Genomic DNA, 13,532 nt, shown 5'->3' on the forward strand with positions numbered 1-13,532 from the left:
ATGGTAAGCTGAGATTGCACTTAGGTGTACTCTGACAGATGAAGTCTGGAGACCAGAGTCTGAAAGATGGCATAAACAGTCTAGTAGAGAAGTTGTGGGGCAGGAGAAAGGGTCAATGTTCTTTTGCGTGCACCACAAAGTAAACCTTTTCCATTTTGAAGAATAGTTCTTTCGTGTTGAAGGTTTACGTGATGCTATAAGCACTTGAGAGACATTGGTTGAAAGATTGAGTGGTTCTAAAATCAAGCTTTCAATATCCATGCTGTCAGGGATAGGGATTGAAGGTTGGGATGGCGCAACCTGCCCTGATCCTGAGTTATGAGATTGGGAACTACACCCAGGCAAATTGTTTCTCTGATCGAGAGGTCTAGAAGTATGGGAAACCAGACTTGTCGAGGCCAATATGAGGCTATGAGTATCATGGACCCCTTGTCCTGTTGTAGCTTCACTAGAGTTTTGGTTATGAGCGGTATCGGAGGATACGCGTATAGAAGGCCTGAGTTCCAAGGGCAAGCAAAGGCGTCCTTGGCTGGCTGGTGTTTCTGCCTGTGCAGAGTGCAGAACCTGTCCACTTTGTGATTCAGGCATGATGCAAAGAGGTCTATTGTTGGTTGCCCCAACGTTGAAATATCCTGGTTGCTACTAAGGGATCCAGGGACCACTCGTGCGGTTGGAACTGACAACTGAGGCGATCTGCAACTACATTGTGGATGCCCGCTAGATAAGTTGCCCGTAGAAACATTGAATGTGTCAGGGCCCAGTCCCAAATCTGTGCGGCTTCTTGACAAAGGAGATACGAGCCTGTACCTCCCTGTTTGTGCAGGTACCACATGGCTACTGTGTTGTCCGTTTGAATCAGAACAGTCTTGTGTGAAAGGCAGTCCTTGAATGCATGCAGAGCATAAAGTATAGCTCGAAGTTCCAGGAAATTGATTTGAAATGTTGCTTCGAGTTTTGTCCAAGTACCCTGGGTTTGGAGATTGTCTATGTGAGCTCCCCAACCTAAGGTGGACGCATGTGTAGTTAAAGTTATCTGTGGGACTGGTTGTTGGAAGGGCAGGCCCTTACGCAAGTTGCCCTTGTTCGCCCACCAAAGGAGAGATGAACGTAGCTGGTTGGTTACTTGAATTGGAGAGTACAGTGGTTGAATGGCTTGGATCCATTGTGACTTTAAAGTCCATTGGGTTATTCTCATGGCTAGTCTTGCCATAGGAGTGACATGAACTGTTGAGGCCATGTGGCCCAGTAAAGTTAGAAACTGATGAGCTGTTGCTTGCTTCTTTGAGTGTAACGAGTTTGCCAATAGGGAAAGGGTATCTGCCCGATCCTCGGGTAGAAAAATGTTTGAAAGTATGGTGTTCAATTCTGCTCCTATGAATTGAAGCAGGTGAGACGGAGTGAGATGGGATTTTTGATAATTGATGAGAAACCCCATGGAGTGAAGTAGAGTAATTGTTCGACTGAGAGAAACCAGAGCGCCTTGTTGAGATTGACTTCTGATGAGCCAGTCGTCCAGATAAGGGAAGACGTGGACACTTTCCTTGTGTAAGTGTGCTGCTATAACTGCCAGGCATTTTGTGAATACTCTGGGAGCTGAGGCAAGTTCAAATGGTAGTACTCTGTACTGGAAGTGCTGATGACCCACCAGGATGCGCAGATACTTGCAATGAGGAGGTAAGATTGGAATGTAAGTGTAAGCATCTTGTAGGTCCAGAGAACAAAGCCAATCTCCTGTTTGAAGAAGTGGAAGCATGATGCCTAGAGAAACCATCCTGAACTTTTCTTTCTTCAGAAATTTGTTGAGATTTCTGAGATCTAGAATGGGACGTAGGCCTCCGGTTTTCTTTGGAATGAGGAAATAACGGGAGTAGAATCCTCTGCCCTGCTGAGTCCAGGGCACCGCCTCTATGGCTCTGGCTCTCAGAAGGGTGGATAATTCTGCTTGTAGATGAATTATGTGATTTTCGCTTAGTGGAAGCGGTTTTGCAGGAGAATCTCTTGGAATTGAGACAAAATTGAGTTGGTAACCTTGAGATATTATTGAGAGCACCCATTGGTCTGTTGTTATTTGTACCCAATGGTTGTAAAAGGAGGAAACTCTGCCTCCTACTGGTAGATCTGGTTGTGGGTTGTGGAAATGGCTTTGGTCTCTGGTGATGGCCTCAAAAGCCTGCAGCTGGTCCCGTCTGCGGTGGAGGTTGAGGCCTAGCAGCTCTAGGTTGTCTGGGCTGCGATCTTTGCTGCGGACGAGAAGATCTGCCCCTTGATGCTGGAGGGTAATAACACTTCTACCTGTAGAAAGGTCTTCGAGATTCCTTCCTAGGAGGATGGCGAGATGATGATGCAGCAGAATCTTGCGGAACTGACGACAGTTGGCGCAAGGTTTCTGTATGTTCTTTCAACTGGGCCACAGCATCCTGCACCTTTGAGCCAAAGAGGTTGTCTCCTACGCATGGCAAATCAACCAGTTTTTCCTGGACCTCAGGCCTGAGGTCCGAGGCCTTCAACCTTGCCCAGCGACGTGCACTTATGCCTGAGGCCGCTACTCTGGAAGCAGTTTCAAAATTGTTGTAAGCAGCTCTGACTTCGTGTTTTCCAGCTTCAAGCCCTTTGTGTATTATGGCTTGAGCTGCTTCTTGGTACTGCTGTGGTAAAATATTTGAGAGATCTTGCATCTGTTTCCACAGATTCCTCTGGTATTGCGTCATATATAGCTATGACGCAATCCTTGAATTGAGCATGGCTCCCTGATAGACTTTCCTGCCCAAGGAGTCAAGGAAGCTGCGATCCTTCCCAGGAGGAGTGGAGGAATGAGGTCTTATTCTCTTAGACTTCTTTTGTGCAGACTCAACAACAACTGACTGATGTGGCAGTTGTGATTTTTGGTACCCAGGGACACTTTGAACTAAATAGTGTCCACTCTTTTGTTTATGGATGGTACGGAGCATGGATGCTCCCAGAGTCTGTGCTGTAATTCTAACAGTACCTCGTGGACAGGGATGGCCAAAACTTCTTTTGGAGGGTCCATGAACTGTAGGACTTCCAACATTTGTTGTCTTGTGCCCTCTTCTGATACCAGAGTAAATGGTATGGTGTCTGCCATATTCTTAACAAAATTAGGGAAGGATAAATCTTCCGGTGGGGATTTCTTCCTTCCGGAGAAGGAGAAGAAGGGTCAGACATAAAACTCTTAGAAGTATCCGTGTGTCTGTCCTCCAGGAATCGTATGGGTCTTCTCGACATGGAGAAGTGGGAGAAGACCTTGGTGGCCGAAAAAGCCCTGAATGACCTAGCTGTGGTCATCAAGCAGTATCCGTCCAGGGACGTCTTCATGTGGTTTGGCTGGAATCGGTTTTGGTGGTAGAGCACCGACGATTGCGTTGAACTTGTTCATAAGAAACTGAAACAATGCTAATTCGACGGGACTGGTTCCGGCATTGGGCCGGGAATCGGTGATGGTAGCGGCATCGGCGGACGGCAGCCTCGGTCTCGGTGCATGCAATGGCTTCGGTATTGGTACTGGCATCGGTGCAGGCACCGGCATCGGGGGGAGCACCGGCATCGGTGACGGCACCAGCATCGGTGCGGACACCGGTATCGACGGTGAGGGCATCGATGGTCCTTCAATGCTTGGAGCACCGCATGACAGATAAAATCTGTCAATTCCTCCGTGATAGCTGGTACAGGCAGAGCAGCTACACATGGTGGCGGTGGAGGTGGTGTTGGTCCTTCCACAGGGCCCTGTGGAGGTTCGATGATGGGTGCATCGAGAGGAGGTGAAGGCCTCAGTGTTTCTTGAAGTCGAGGCCGTTTTGCGGTCGATTTCTCTGGGGAGAGAAGCGCCTCTGGGATCGATGGGTGACGATGCTGATGCTTTGGTTGATGTTCCGCCGCTGACCTCGTCGATGCTACGGATGGGGTCGGCGATGAACGATCCCCTGAGCCTTCCAGACGACGTTTTTGAGGATTAAACGCTTCGAAACCCCGGCCGGAGACGACTGAGTACATGTCGACGGGGAAGGCAAAAGTTGTAGATGGAATAAATGTTCCATCTTTTCTTTGCGGGCCTTTCGACCCTTCGCAGTCATCTCAGCGCACTTTGGACAAGCTGTTACATTGTGCGTTTGACCTAAACAAAGGACACACTCGAGGTGTGGATCTGTAATGGATATAGTCCGATTACAGTTGGGACATTTTTTAAATCCCGTGGCCATATTTTCTGACAGCCGTCGATGGAAATGAGAGGAAAAAATAGTTTTACTGAAAAGAGTAAAATGAGAAAAAATTACTCACTGGCCGGTGGGAACACGGGAGACCCCAATATGGGAGAGAAAGAATTGTTTTTTTTAATCTGATTTTTAGTCAGACAAATTGTGAGAAAACTCACACAGGCTCCTGCTCCGCGATGCCAACAGCAGCGCGGAAAAACGAAGACTGAAGGGAGACCCCTGTGGCAGAGAATATCATGGCATGCTGGGCACACTCAGTGGGCTCAGAGTGCCAGTCAAAAGTTTCTAGAAACTTTGACAGAAAGTTTTCCGCAATAGGGCTCCATCAATGATGTCACCCATATGTGAGGACTAGCATCCTGCTTGTCCTGGGATAATAGTAATAACTTGACACAGAGGTAAAAAAATTATGTACTATATTTCAAAAAATAATCTAAATTATATTTTTTGGTGGGGAGAAGGGAAGGAATCCATGAAAGCTGCACAAAAACACAAGAAATTCATTTTTCTCATTTTGCCACATCATCTTTTCCTGCTCTCAACAAAAGCAAAGTAGGTCTGCGCATTTTCACTGGAAAAATACTTTTCTACTGTCATGTCAACAAAGTTTCCTATAAAAACTTAAAGGTAAATTTTAAAAGCCCAGCACGCGCCATCAATTAGGAGGTGCTTGAAGAAGTCTTGCGTGCAAGCCGTATTTTTAAAAGCAACCAAACACATGTGTAAAAACCCGCTGCGCACACATCTGAAAAGTTTACAAAAGGGGGCAGGCATGGTCTGGGCAGGGCAGGGCACGGCCGCAAGATGTGCGGATAAATACTTACGTGCCCCAGCCTGCCGCCAAGTCCCTTGCCACGTAACTTTACTTTTGCTATGGATGATGTGCAAGTTCTAAAAGAAAAGGATCAAGCCATTTCTGAGGGGTCTAAAGAGTCTGGGGTAACTGGAGGGAATGTAGGCTATCAAACCATAGGGTTTTGGAGGACCTAGCTATTAACTGGGTGAACTAGTAGATGAACTGATAAATTGGCAATGGTGTGGGTGCACACCCCTTTTAATGGGATTTGTGTGAACACTTAAAATCTGGGGCACGTGTGCGCAGCCAGGCTATTTTATAACATGCGTGTATGTGTGTCAACCCAGCTGACACACATGCACCAATGTGCACCTGCGTGCCAGTTTGAAAGTTTCTGTTCCTACATTTTATTTAAAGTTCAATGAAAGTGAAAAGCAAACTTGTTTGTTTCATTACAGGATACCCAATCAACTGAAACTGTACATAATTCATTTTTAGTTCTAGATTGTTTTAGCGTCCACCATTTTTACACAGTCTTTCATAAGATTCCAATTTTTTCTCATTATGAATCAAATGATTACTGATACTCTGTTCCCACTTATCAAAATTATTAGATTTAATAATGAAATCCTTAAGAATCCCTCGTCTTTAATGATATATCATGTACCACTTGAAACCTATGATTCACAGTTTTCAAAATCTATGTTACATTTATCTGAAGTTACCAAAAGTGGCAGTTAGGTTTTGATTTGAATAAGGGCGACAGAGGTAAAGTAATGAACTATAATCCCACAATCAATTAAAAAAAGTATACAAAATTAGAACTGCATGACTATTAACCTACCTTAATAGTGGTTTCCACTATTCATCCTTCACAGAATCAAACATAAGTAAAAACTTTAGTGAATAAAATGCTATGCATGTGGAAGATGAGAAATAAAAAAATAAACAGATCATTTTTCTTGTAATGCTGAGTTTGCCTCTTATTTTATTTCAAACACATCAAAAAGTCTGTTTTAATTTGAGAACATAACTATTAAAAGTATTACATGACTTGAGATGTTCAGTTTTGTGTTCTACAAAAATTAAGCCTATGTCAAATTTATGTCCCTTAGTGAACAAAATTATAAAATATTGATTTTACTTGGGAGATTTCAGATTAAATAATTTTGTTTACAACTATAGTACATGTTAGACTTTGACAGTTACCATATTTTACTCCTGGGTCATAATTAAAATATCTGTCACAATCAAGAATGTTGACCTAACTGGAGCAAACATATACCCCACAAGAGCTCAGGTTGGTGAATTCTGGGGCAGTTTTTCATGTTCTCTTATATATAACTATGTGCAACAAATCTGGCATGGGAATATAGAGTTTTGGTTCCCAGCCATGCTAAACAATATGAAATATGATGCACACCCTAACAATTAAAAATATAAAATAAGAAAAAAAAATACTAAAACAAAACAAGCAGCAGAACATTTATTTGGTGTTGCATCAGGTGTCATGACCAAGTTTTCACAAATGATTCTGGACACTGAATCTTGTATTTGTATTCTGTTAATATGTAAATTTTGTCTTCTAAACGATTTCTCTATTTAGATAAAGTCATTTTTAAACACTTTTACCCAGCAATCAATGTGCCCAGTTTAATACTAGAAAAATTTATCAAGATAGTACATAATTTTACCTTTACTACAATTAAGGGGAAATCATAAAGAGAAAATATTACTTTAAGAAATATCTTTAACTTTATGGATTACATGTACTGTACATACCTGCTCCAAGACCAATGTACTTAGACAGGATTTTCTAACTTTAATCACTGTATGTTCAAACCAAAATTCTGTACATCTCTTAGTATCCACACAATTGAACACACCTAACAAAATGCACACTCCTTTAAACCTTTTATGCTTTTAAGCATTTTTGTTTTGGAAAAGAGATAAAGAAGTTGCAGCATAAATGTAATTTTATTTGAACAAAACATATTCTACATTGAAAAATAATTTTATCAAAGCTTGATTCTAATCATAGCTGTGTACAAGTTTCTGTTAATGGAATATGTTGAAATTGCACTTGGCAGACATGATTATATTTTGAGTCCTGTTTTATTTCACTTTTCTTCTTCCAGTGGAGATAGGTTATTCTGGATTCTTCTTTAGGATTCCCTTTCGTGAATGCTTGTACTTGTCTACATAGGCCTTTACCAGATTTGCCACTTTAGCTGAATCCACTTCTCCACTTTTGCTGTGACAAACCTATGTTTGGACAAAAATAAGTTTTACATTTGCTTTAAAGCAAGTAAAATATTTCAAATTTCATTTTATTAAGATTATTATATATGCTACAATATTTAGCAAGCATCAGGTCTTACAAAAAAAAAATCTGGCATAAATAAATTAATGTTTCTCAAGCACCAGTCCCCGGCAGCATTTCTGCCAGGCCATGGAGCAATGGTGATTGCAGGAGGATGAAGAAGAAACAAGACTTATCCTGAAGCTGCATTAGCAAACAGGTAACTTCTGGAAACAAGAAATTTGATCTAATTTTTGGAACTGGCCACTGTCAGAGTCAGTAGGTTGGGCTCAATAGACCTGTGGTCTGTCTCAGTATGGCAGTTATGTTCTTATAGCCATGCCAATCTGTCAAAGGCCTTGTGAAAATCTGTCCTTGTATCTTGCTAAATAAACAGACTTCAATTATTACCTGCAAATCAGGGAGAGAAAAAACCTGGGTGCTTATTCGCCTAAAATTTCGTGCCTGGTCCAAATGGAATATTTGCCACCAGGGTCAGGCCTAAACTAAGCAGCTGATGATAGAGTCAAACCGGGGGTGAGGCACTGCCAGAATTGTGCCAGGGCCTGAGCGGAAGAACCCACCACAGAGGTTGGGGCCCTGTGGAAGGGCTATTGCAGGGCCCAGGAGCAGTTGCTTAACTGCAGCAGAGGAAATCGAGGAAAAAGCTGAAGCTGAAGGTGAGGGGGAGAGCAAAAAAAATGCCAAAGTAAAAATTTAAAAAAAGTTTAAAAAAATCATATAAACAAACAAAAAAAAAAAAAAAGTTAAAGAAAAATTGACAAATTTTTTCTTCTGGCAGCTAAGTTTTCTCAACATTTTTCTACCTCATCGTAGTCTCCTGCTTACAAATGCTGTCTGGTTAGCCCTATAAGAACAGGCAACAGTAGCTGCAATCTTTGTTGAAGAACCTTAGGGGTCAATTTATAAAAGGTTTAACCAGTGACCAGCTAAATTTGGTTTCCTGAATTCCATTGTGGTCACATTTTGCTGGTCAGAAACGACCAGTTCTTAGGGCTTGCCCAGAGCAGGCTTAAGACTTAGCTGGGTAATGTTGATTTTTATTCTGAGTTTTAACAGCACTGTGAAACTATTCCATTTCTGACACAATTCCTATTTAAAAAAGAATCATACAATAGCTTCCTAACGCTACCGCCATACATTTTGAAAAATTCAATATGAAATATGTCAGACCCTGGACTTTTTCCCAGATTTTAATCCTTAATTTTCAACAAACTATAATTCTTTATGCTCTATTGCTAAGGCAGGAATCTTTCCTCTTGATACATTCTTTCCATCTCAACCTGTATTTCCATAGTGCCTCTAACTTTAAGCAACTCCTGATAACTGATGAAGATTTTATTGATCTCAGCCATGTCATAAATAGTGTTACTTATGCTAGCATTTTTACCTCTGGTGGGCCAGTACCTTTTCCTTTTTCTTCCCTACTAAAAAAAAAAGGGGCTACTCTATGAAACTAACAATGAGCAGATTTAAAACAAATCATAGAAAGTACTTTTTCACCCAGCATACAATCAAGCCATGGAATCTGTGACCAGAGGATGTGGTGAAGGCAATTAGCATAGTGGGGTTTAAAAGAGGTTAGGACAAGTCGCTGGCAGAAAAATCTATAAAATATTATTAGCCTTGTAGACTAATGAAAGCTATTACGATCACTAGAAGTGACTAACAAGAAACAGATCTACTTTTTGGGATCTATTGGGTACTTGTGACCTGGACTGGCCACTGTTGGAGATAGGATGCTGGGCTTGATGGACCTTAGTCTGCCCCAGCATAGCATTTCTTTATGTTATTATGTTCTTAAACAAGATCTGATTTTACTTGTTTTAATTACTAGTTGAAATACACATGTACTACAAAATTATATAATTAAAAGAATAAAACTTACTTTATCGACTGCTTTTCGCACAATCTCTTTATATTCGTCCTTAGTGATATCCTTGTTCTGGTAGAACGGTTTAATAGCCAATTTTACCTCTTCTGCAGCTTTTTCTTGTATTTGAAGTTTCTAAAACCAAAAGAGAAAAGATAAGAATACAGATTTTTTTTAAAACGATACGGCTAATAAAGCATGTATTATAAAGCATTCACAATTTATGATGACATGATAAGCACTTTGGGATTTATGTATATATACAGCACTAAAACACAAAATAAGTGCTATTAAAATGGAAATTTTGGCTCATCCCTGACATTTCCTGTTATATTAGTTCTTGGGTTATCTTCCTCTTTCAACTGATAGATGCAAATGAAGCTCCTGGTCTTGTGATTTTTAACTGCCAATCCCTGTAATCAGGATTTACCACTTTTTTGATTCTAGCAGAGATGTCCACAGCACAACATTTCTCATCTTCCTTTAAACTCCTGGAAACATTAGACAAAAGATTAATTTAATCACTCTCAGAGAGCAGTCTAGATTGGTGCTGAAAACTAATAGAAGAGGGAATGACAGAGGTGAGCCAGAATTTGCATTCCATGCCATTCTCTCCACCAGTCTTCACAGCAGGAACATACCAAAGCAGCATCTAACTGAATGGGAAATGGTGGAACTTGAAGGACATGTTTTTTCATACGCTGTATCTGAAAACACCCACTTCTGAGTCCTGTTGTACTACCAGGTGATGTGCAATGAATTCTAACCCACTGTCTTGCAGATATGCTCAATTAACACTTAACCTATGCAAAAAAGCTCCTGTATAATATGCTTTAAAAACTCACCATTCACAAAATGCCGCTGTGCATGTTAAGGGTGCACTGTGATCTCAAACACCATATTACACCAATTTTAAGTATGTTACATTGGCTTCGGATCCCTTTAAGGGCCCAATTCAAGATCATATGTTTTACTTTTTAGGCTCTGAATGGTGCAGGCCCAAGTTATTTGGTGGAAAGACTAAGAAGGTATAATCCTGGGTGTTCCTGAAGGTCTGCCAGCAAGGTGCTTCTCTCTATTCCTACAGTAGGGGAGTTTATAACTGGCCCAGTCAAGGACTCGTGCTTATTCCTGTACAACTCCCAATTTGTGTAACACTTTACCAAAGGATGTGCGGTTGGAAAAGGACTATCTAAATTAAGTAAATGGTTAAAACAGAGTTGTTTAAGAGTGCATTTTGCTGACTCCTAGCCAGAATTCTAGAAGTTGCTCTTATACTCTGTCTGTGTTTGGCTCTATTATCAGCTGTAGATGCTTGTAGGGCTCATTTTAATTATTGATGATTTTAGATGGTTCTTATGGTATTTTTATTATAGTATTGTCCAGTGGCGAAGCCAGAATTGATTTTTTGGATGGGCACAAGGTTAATATGGGTGGGCTATAGGCATGCAGGACTACTAGTTGTTTTCTTACTGATAAATAATGCTATATACTGCACCCTAGAATGGCTTTCTAAGTAATTTGCAACAGCCATTATGCATCATGATTGAAACTTTTTTTTTTTAATTCTTTATTTATTGTTTTCAAACATTAATACAACAAATAAAATTTATACTTGGAAATACAACAAAAGACAAAATCTTGAAAATATATATCCAATTTAAATCTTAAGGTTAATTTATATAAAGAGAATGCTTTTGTTTAACATCTATATAGGTAAATCATAGTGACAGATCAGCATTATATTATAGCGGAACAAATACTTGAATAAAGTAAAGGAAACAATTTCTAAGGAATGTTTGCATTATTTGATGACTTTCCTTATACAATAATCCCGCAAACTAAATAGCAAGAAGGCTTCTGAGATCCTCTGGCTCTGTAAATATATAGTTCTTCCCTTCCAACTTTACCAAACAACGACAGGGATATCTCAATATAAAGGATCCACCCCTTCCCAATAAGTCCTTCCTTAACAATAAGAATTTTCTTCTTCGCAATTGTGTAGTTCTTGCACAGTCTGGAAATATCCAGATCTTCTGTCCATAGAACTTTTTTTGACGATTGCGAAAGAAAAACTTCATTATCGTATCTTTATCTGTTATAAAGGCACATTGAACTAATAAAGTACCTCTTGATGTTATCTCAAGTTCTTCTTGTGACTTTTGTATCAAGTCTGAAATGTCCAAAGAAATTTCCTTATCAGTTTTTGGGTCTGAGGATGCATCAATTTTCTCTTTATCATCTATTAATTGTTCTTGTTCTAATTTCTTTTTCTTTTTACCCAAGTAGTAGGCTCTAACAATTATCGGAAGACATTTTTCAGGAATCTCCAGGATTTGCATCAAGTAATTTCTAAACAACTCTGTTGGATTCAATTTCCTAATAATAGGAAAATTGTTAATTCTAAGATTTAATGATTTAATAGAATTTTCTAATCCTTCCATCCTCTTATATACTTCCGTTTCAACTACTATCTGATGGTTCTGAATTTTTTCTACTTGAGTTAATCTCTTATCCAACTCCTTCATATCTTTTTCTTGTTCTACCAATTTTTCAGAATTTTGCACTGAAATGTTTGTGTTCTTCATAACCATTTCGGTTAATTTATTTATTGATGCATCCATCTTAACCAAAAAACTCCAGACATTATCTAATGTAACATTAGCTGGTTTAGAAATCATTATATCGGAATTAATAACATCTTCAACATTTTTATGAAAATTATTCTTTTCGTATTTCCCTACTTTAGGGGTACTACAACTCTTTGGGGGGGGGGGAATGTAATTTACTCAAGATGTTTTTCTGAGTTGTCCCTTGATCTACATTTACTATCACTTCTACATTTTCTTCCTGGTTCAATATATTGTCCAGAGCAGTGGTTTTCAGAATTATTCCTTCCTGATTCCCTACTGGGTTCTCTGGGGATATTACTCCCCTTGTCCCAGGTGGAGGTGGTACTTCGGGTGCCCCGGGGCTTAAAGATGTTTCTTCGACCGGAAGGAAAATATCCCGCTCTGATATTACTCCTTCAATGGTCTGCTCTCCTGGGGAATTCTGGGTCATCCATTCAGAGACTGATCTCTGGCCTGAGTCTGCCATCGTCACACCAGTTGAAGGCTTTAGATGATTGAAACTTTAAAATAATTTACTTCAATTATTTCAAGCATTAAAAATTCCTTATTAATCAGAATTTATTTTATATTTATTGCAGTTTATAAATGCACAAGTATAGGAAAACAATCAGATCCAATCATGTAATAAAACAAAAATTAATGTATTCTTTCATGAACCATCTTTGCAGAAAACCAGAAATCTTCATAAATACAATAAAATATAATTAATCATCAGAACAGGTGCAGCACAGAGCTAGGGCAATTCACATTACAACTAATATGAAAAAAAAAATTCAAATTCTGGTGTCACCTCAGCAAAAAATAACCCTCCACTGCTATTTTGTGAAGTAACACAAACTCTTGCAAAGAAAGAGGCATCTAAAACCTTGCCATATAGTCACAGCACTGACTCTCAGGATTCAAATAACAGCAACCTTATGAAAAAGCAGCAATGCAAATACTACACCAGGCCCTAGAACTTTAATACATCACCTACTGGAATAACAGAACAAGCTGGCCTACTACTACAGAGAAACTATATGCTAGAAATACTGCATTTCTGTCACAAACAGGCAAAACTGAGACCGACCCTTACCTAATATAGAAATAAGAGACTATAAATTAGAAACAGAAACATGCAGATAAAACCAAAATAGAAAGCCTGAGAAACTAAAATTTCTGAACAGTGGAATACCTAAGAAAGAACAAAATACAAAAATATAAGAAATGCACATTCCCAAAGATGGCATATTTAAATTGCTCGTAATAAGGCTAAAGTACAACTGATTATCAATAAAACAAATCACCGTGAATTACGTTTTTTTGTATCATTAAGTAGACTTCATACATAGGCGTAGATGTGAATGCTATTCAGCATAACGTTTTACACCAGTAGTATAATCATGGGTCAGAAATGAATTTTATATGCTTAATGAATCCAAAGTGAAAAGAATTCAAGGCTGATGTAGCATGACATTTCTCACTGTATTCATTGTTGCAGAATTTCTTAACGCATCATAGGATTGACAACATTCAATTTCTTAAGATAATGTTGAGATTACTACCTGATAATCTCCTTTTCCTTAGTGTAGACAGATGGACTCAGAACAAATGGGATAGTATCCGCGTGCTAGCAGTTGGAGACGGATCTGACGTCAGCACGGGGGCGTATATATCCCCACAGGAAGCGTAGCTATTC

General features: G+C 39.6%; 1 protein-coding gene across 11 annotated transcripts in view; it reads right to left on the reverse strand.

Annotated features, from left to right (window-relative positions):
• Window positions 1-6,497: 6,497 nt before the first annotated feature.
• The window catches only part of SCAF11 (SR-related CTD associated factor 11), a 529,866-nt gene continuing 522,831 nt past the window's right edge, over window positions 6,498-13,532 (reverse strand). For all 11 annotated transcript variants that reach the window (XM_029616088.1, XM_029616082.1, XM_029616081.1 and 8 more), the window contains 2 exons: window positions 9,237-9,356; window positions 6,498-7,290 (listed from right to left, as the gene is read on the reverse strand). In XM_029616088.1, the coding sequence (XP_029471948.1) occupies window positions 7,174-7,290; window positions 9,237-9,356 (237 nt within the window). In that variant the 3' untranslated portion in view covers window positions 6,498-7,173. The remainder of the gene's footprint in view (window positions 7,291-9,236; window positions 9,357-13,532) is intronic.

This window comes from Rhinatrema bivittatum, chromosome 9 (genome assembly GCF_901001135.1).
Source record: "Rhinatrema bivittatum chromosome 9, aRhiBiv1.1, whole genome shotgun sequence".
Taxonomy (NCBI): domain Eukaryota; kingdom Metazoa; phylum Chordata; class Amphibia; order Gymnophiona; family Rhinatrematidae; genus Rhinatrema; species Rhinatrema bivittatum.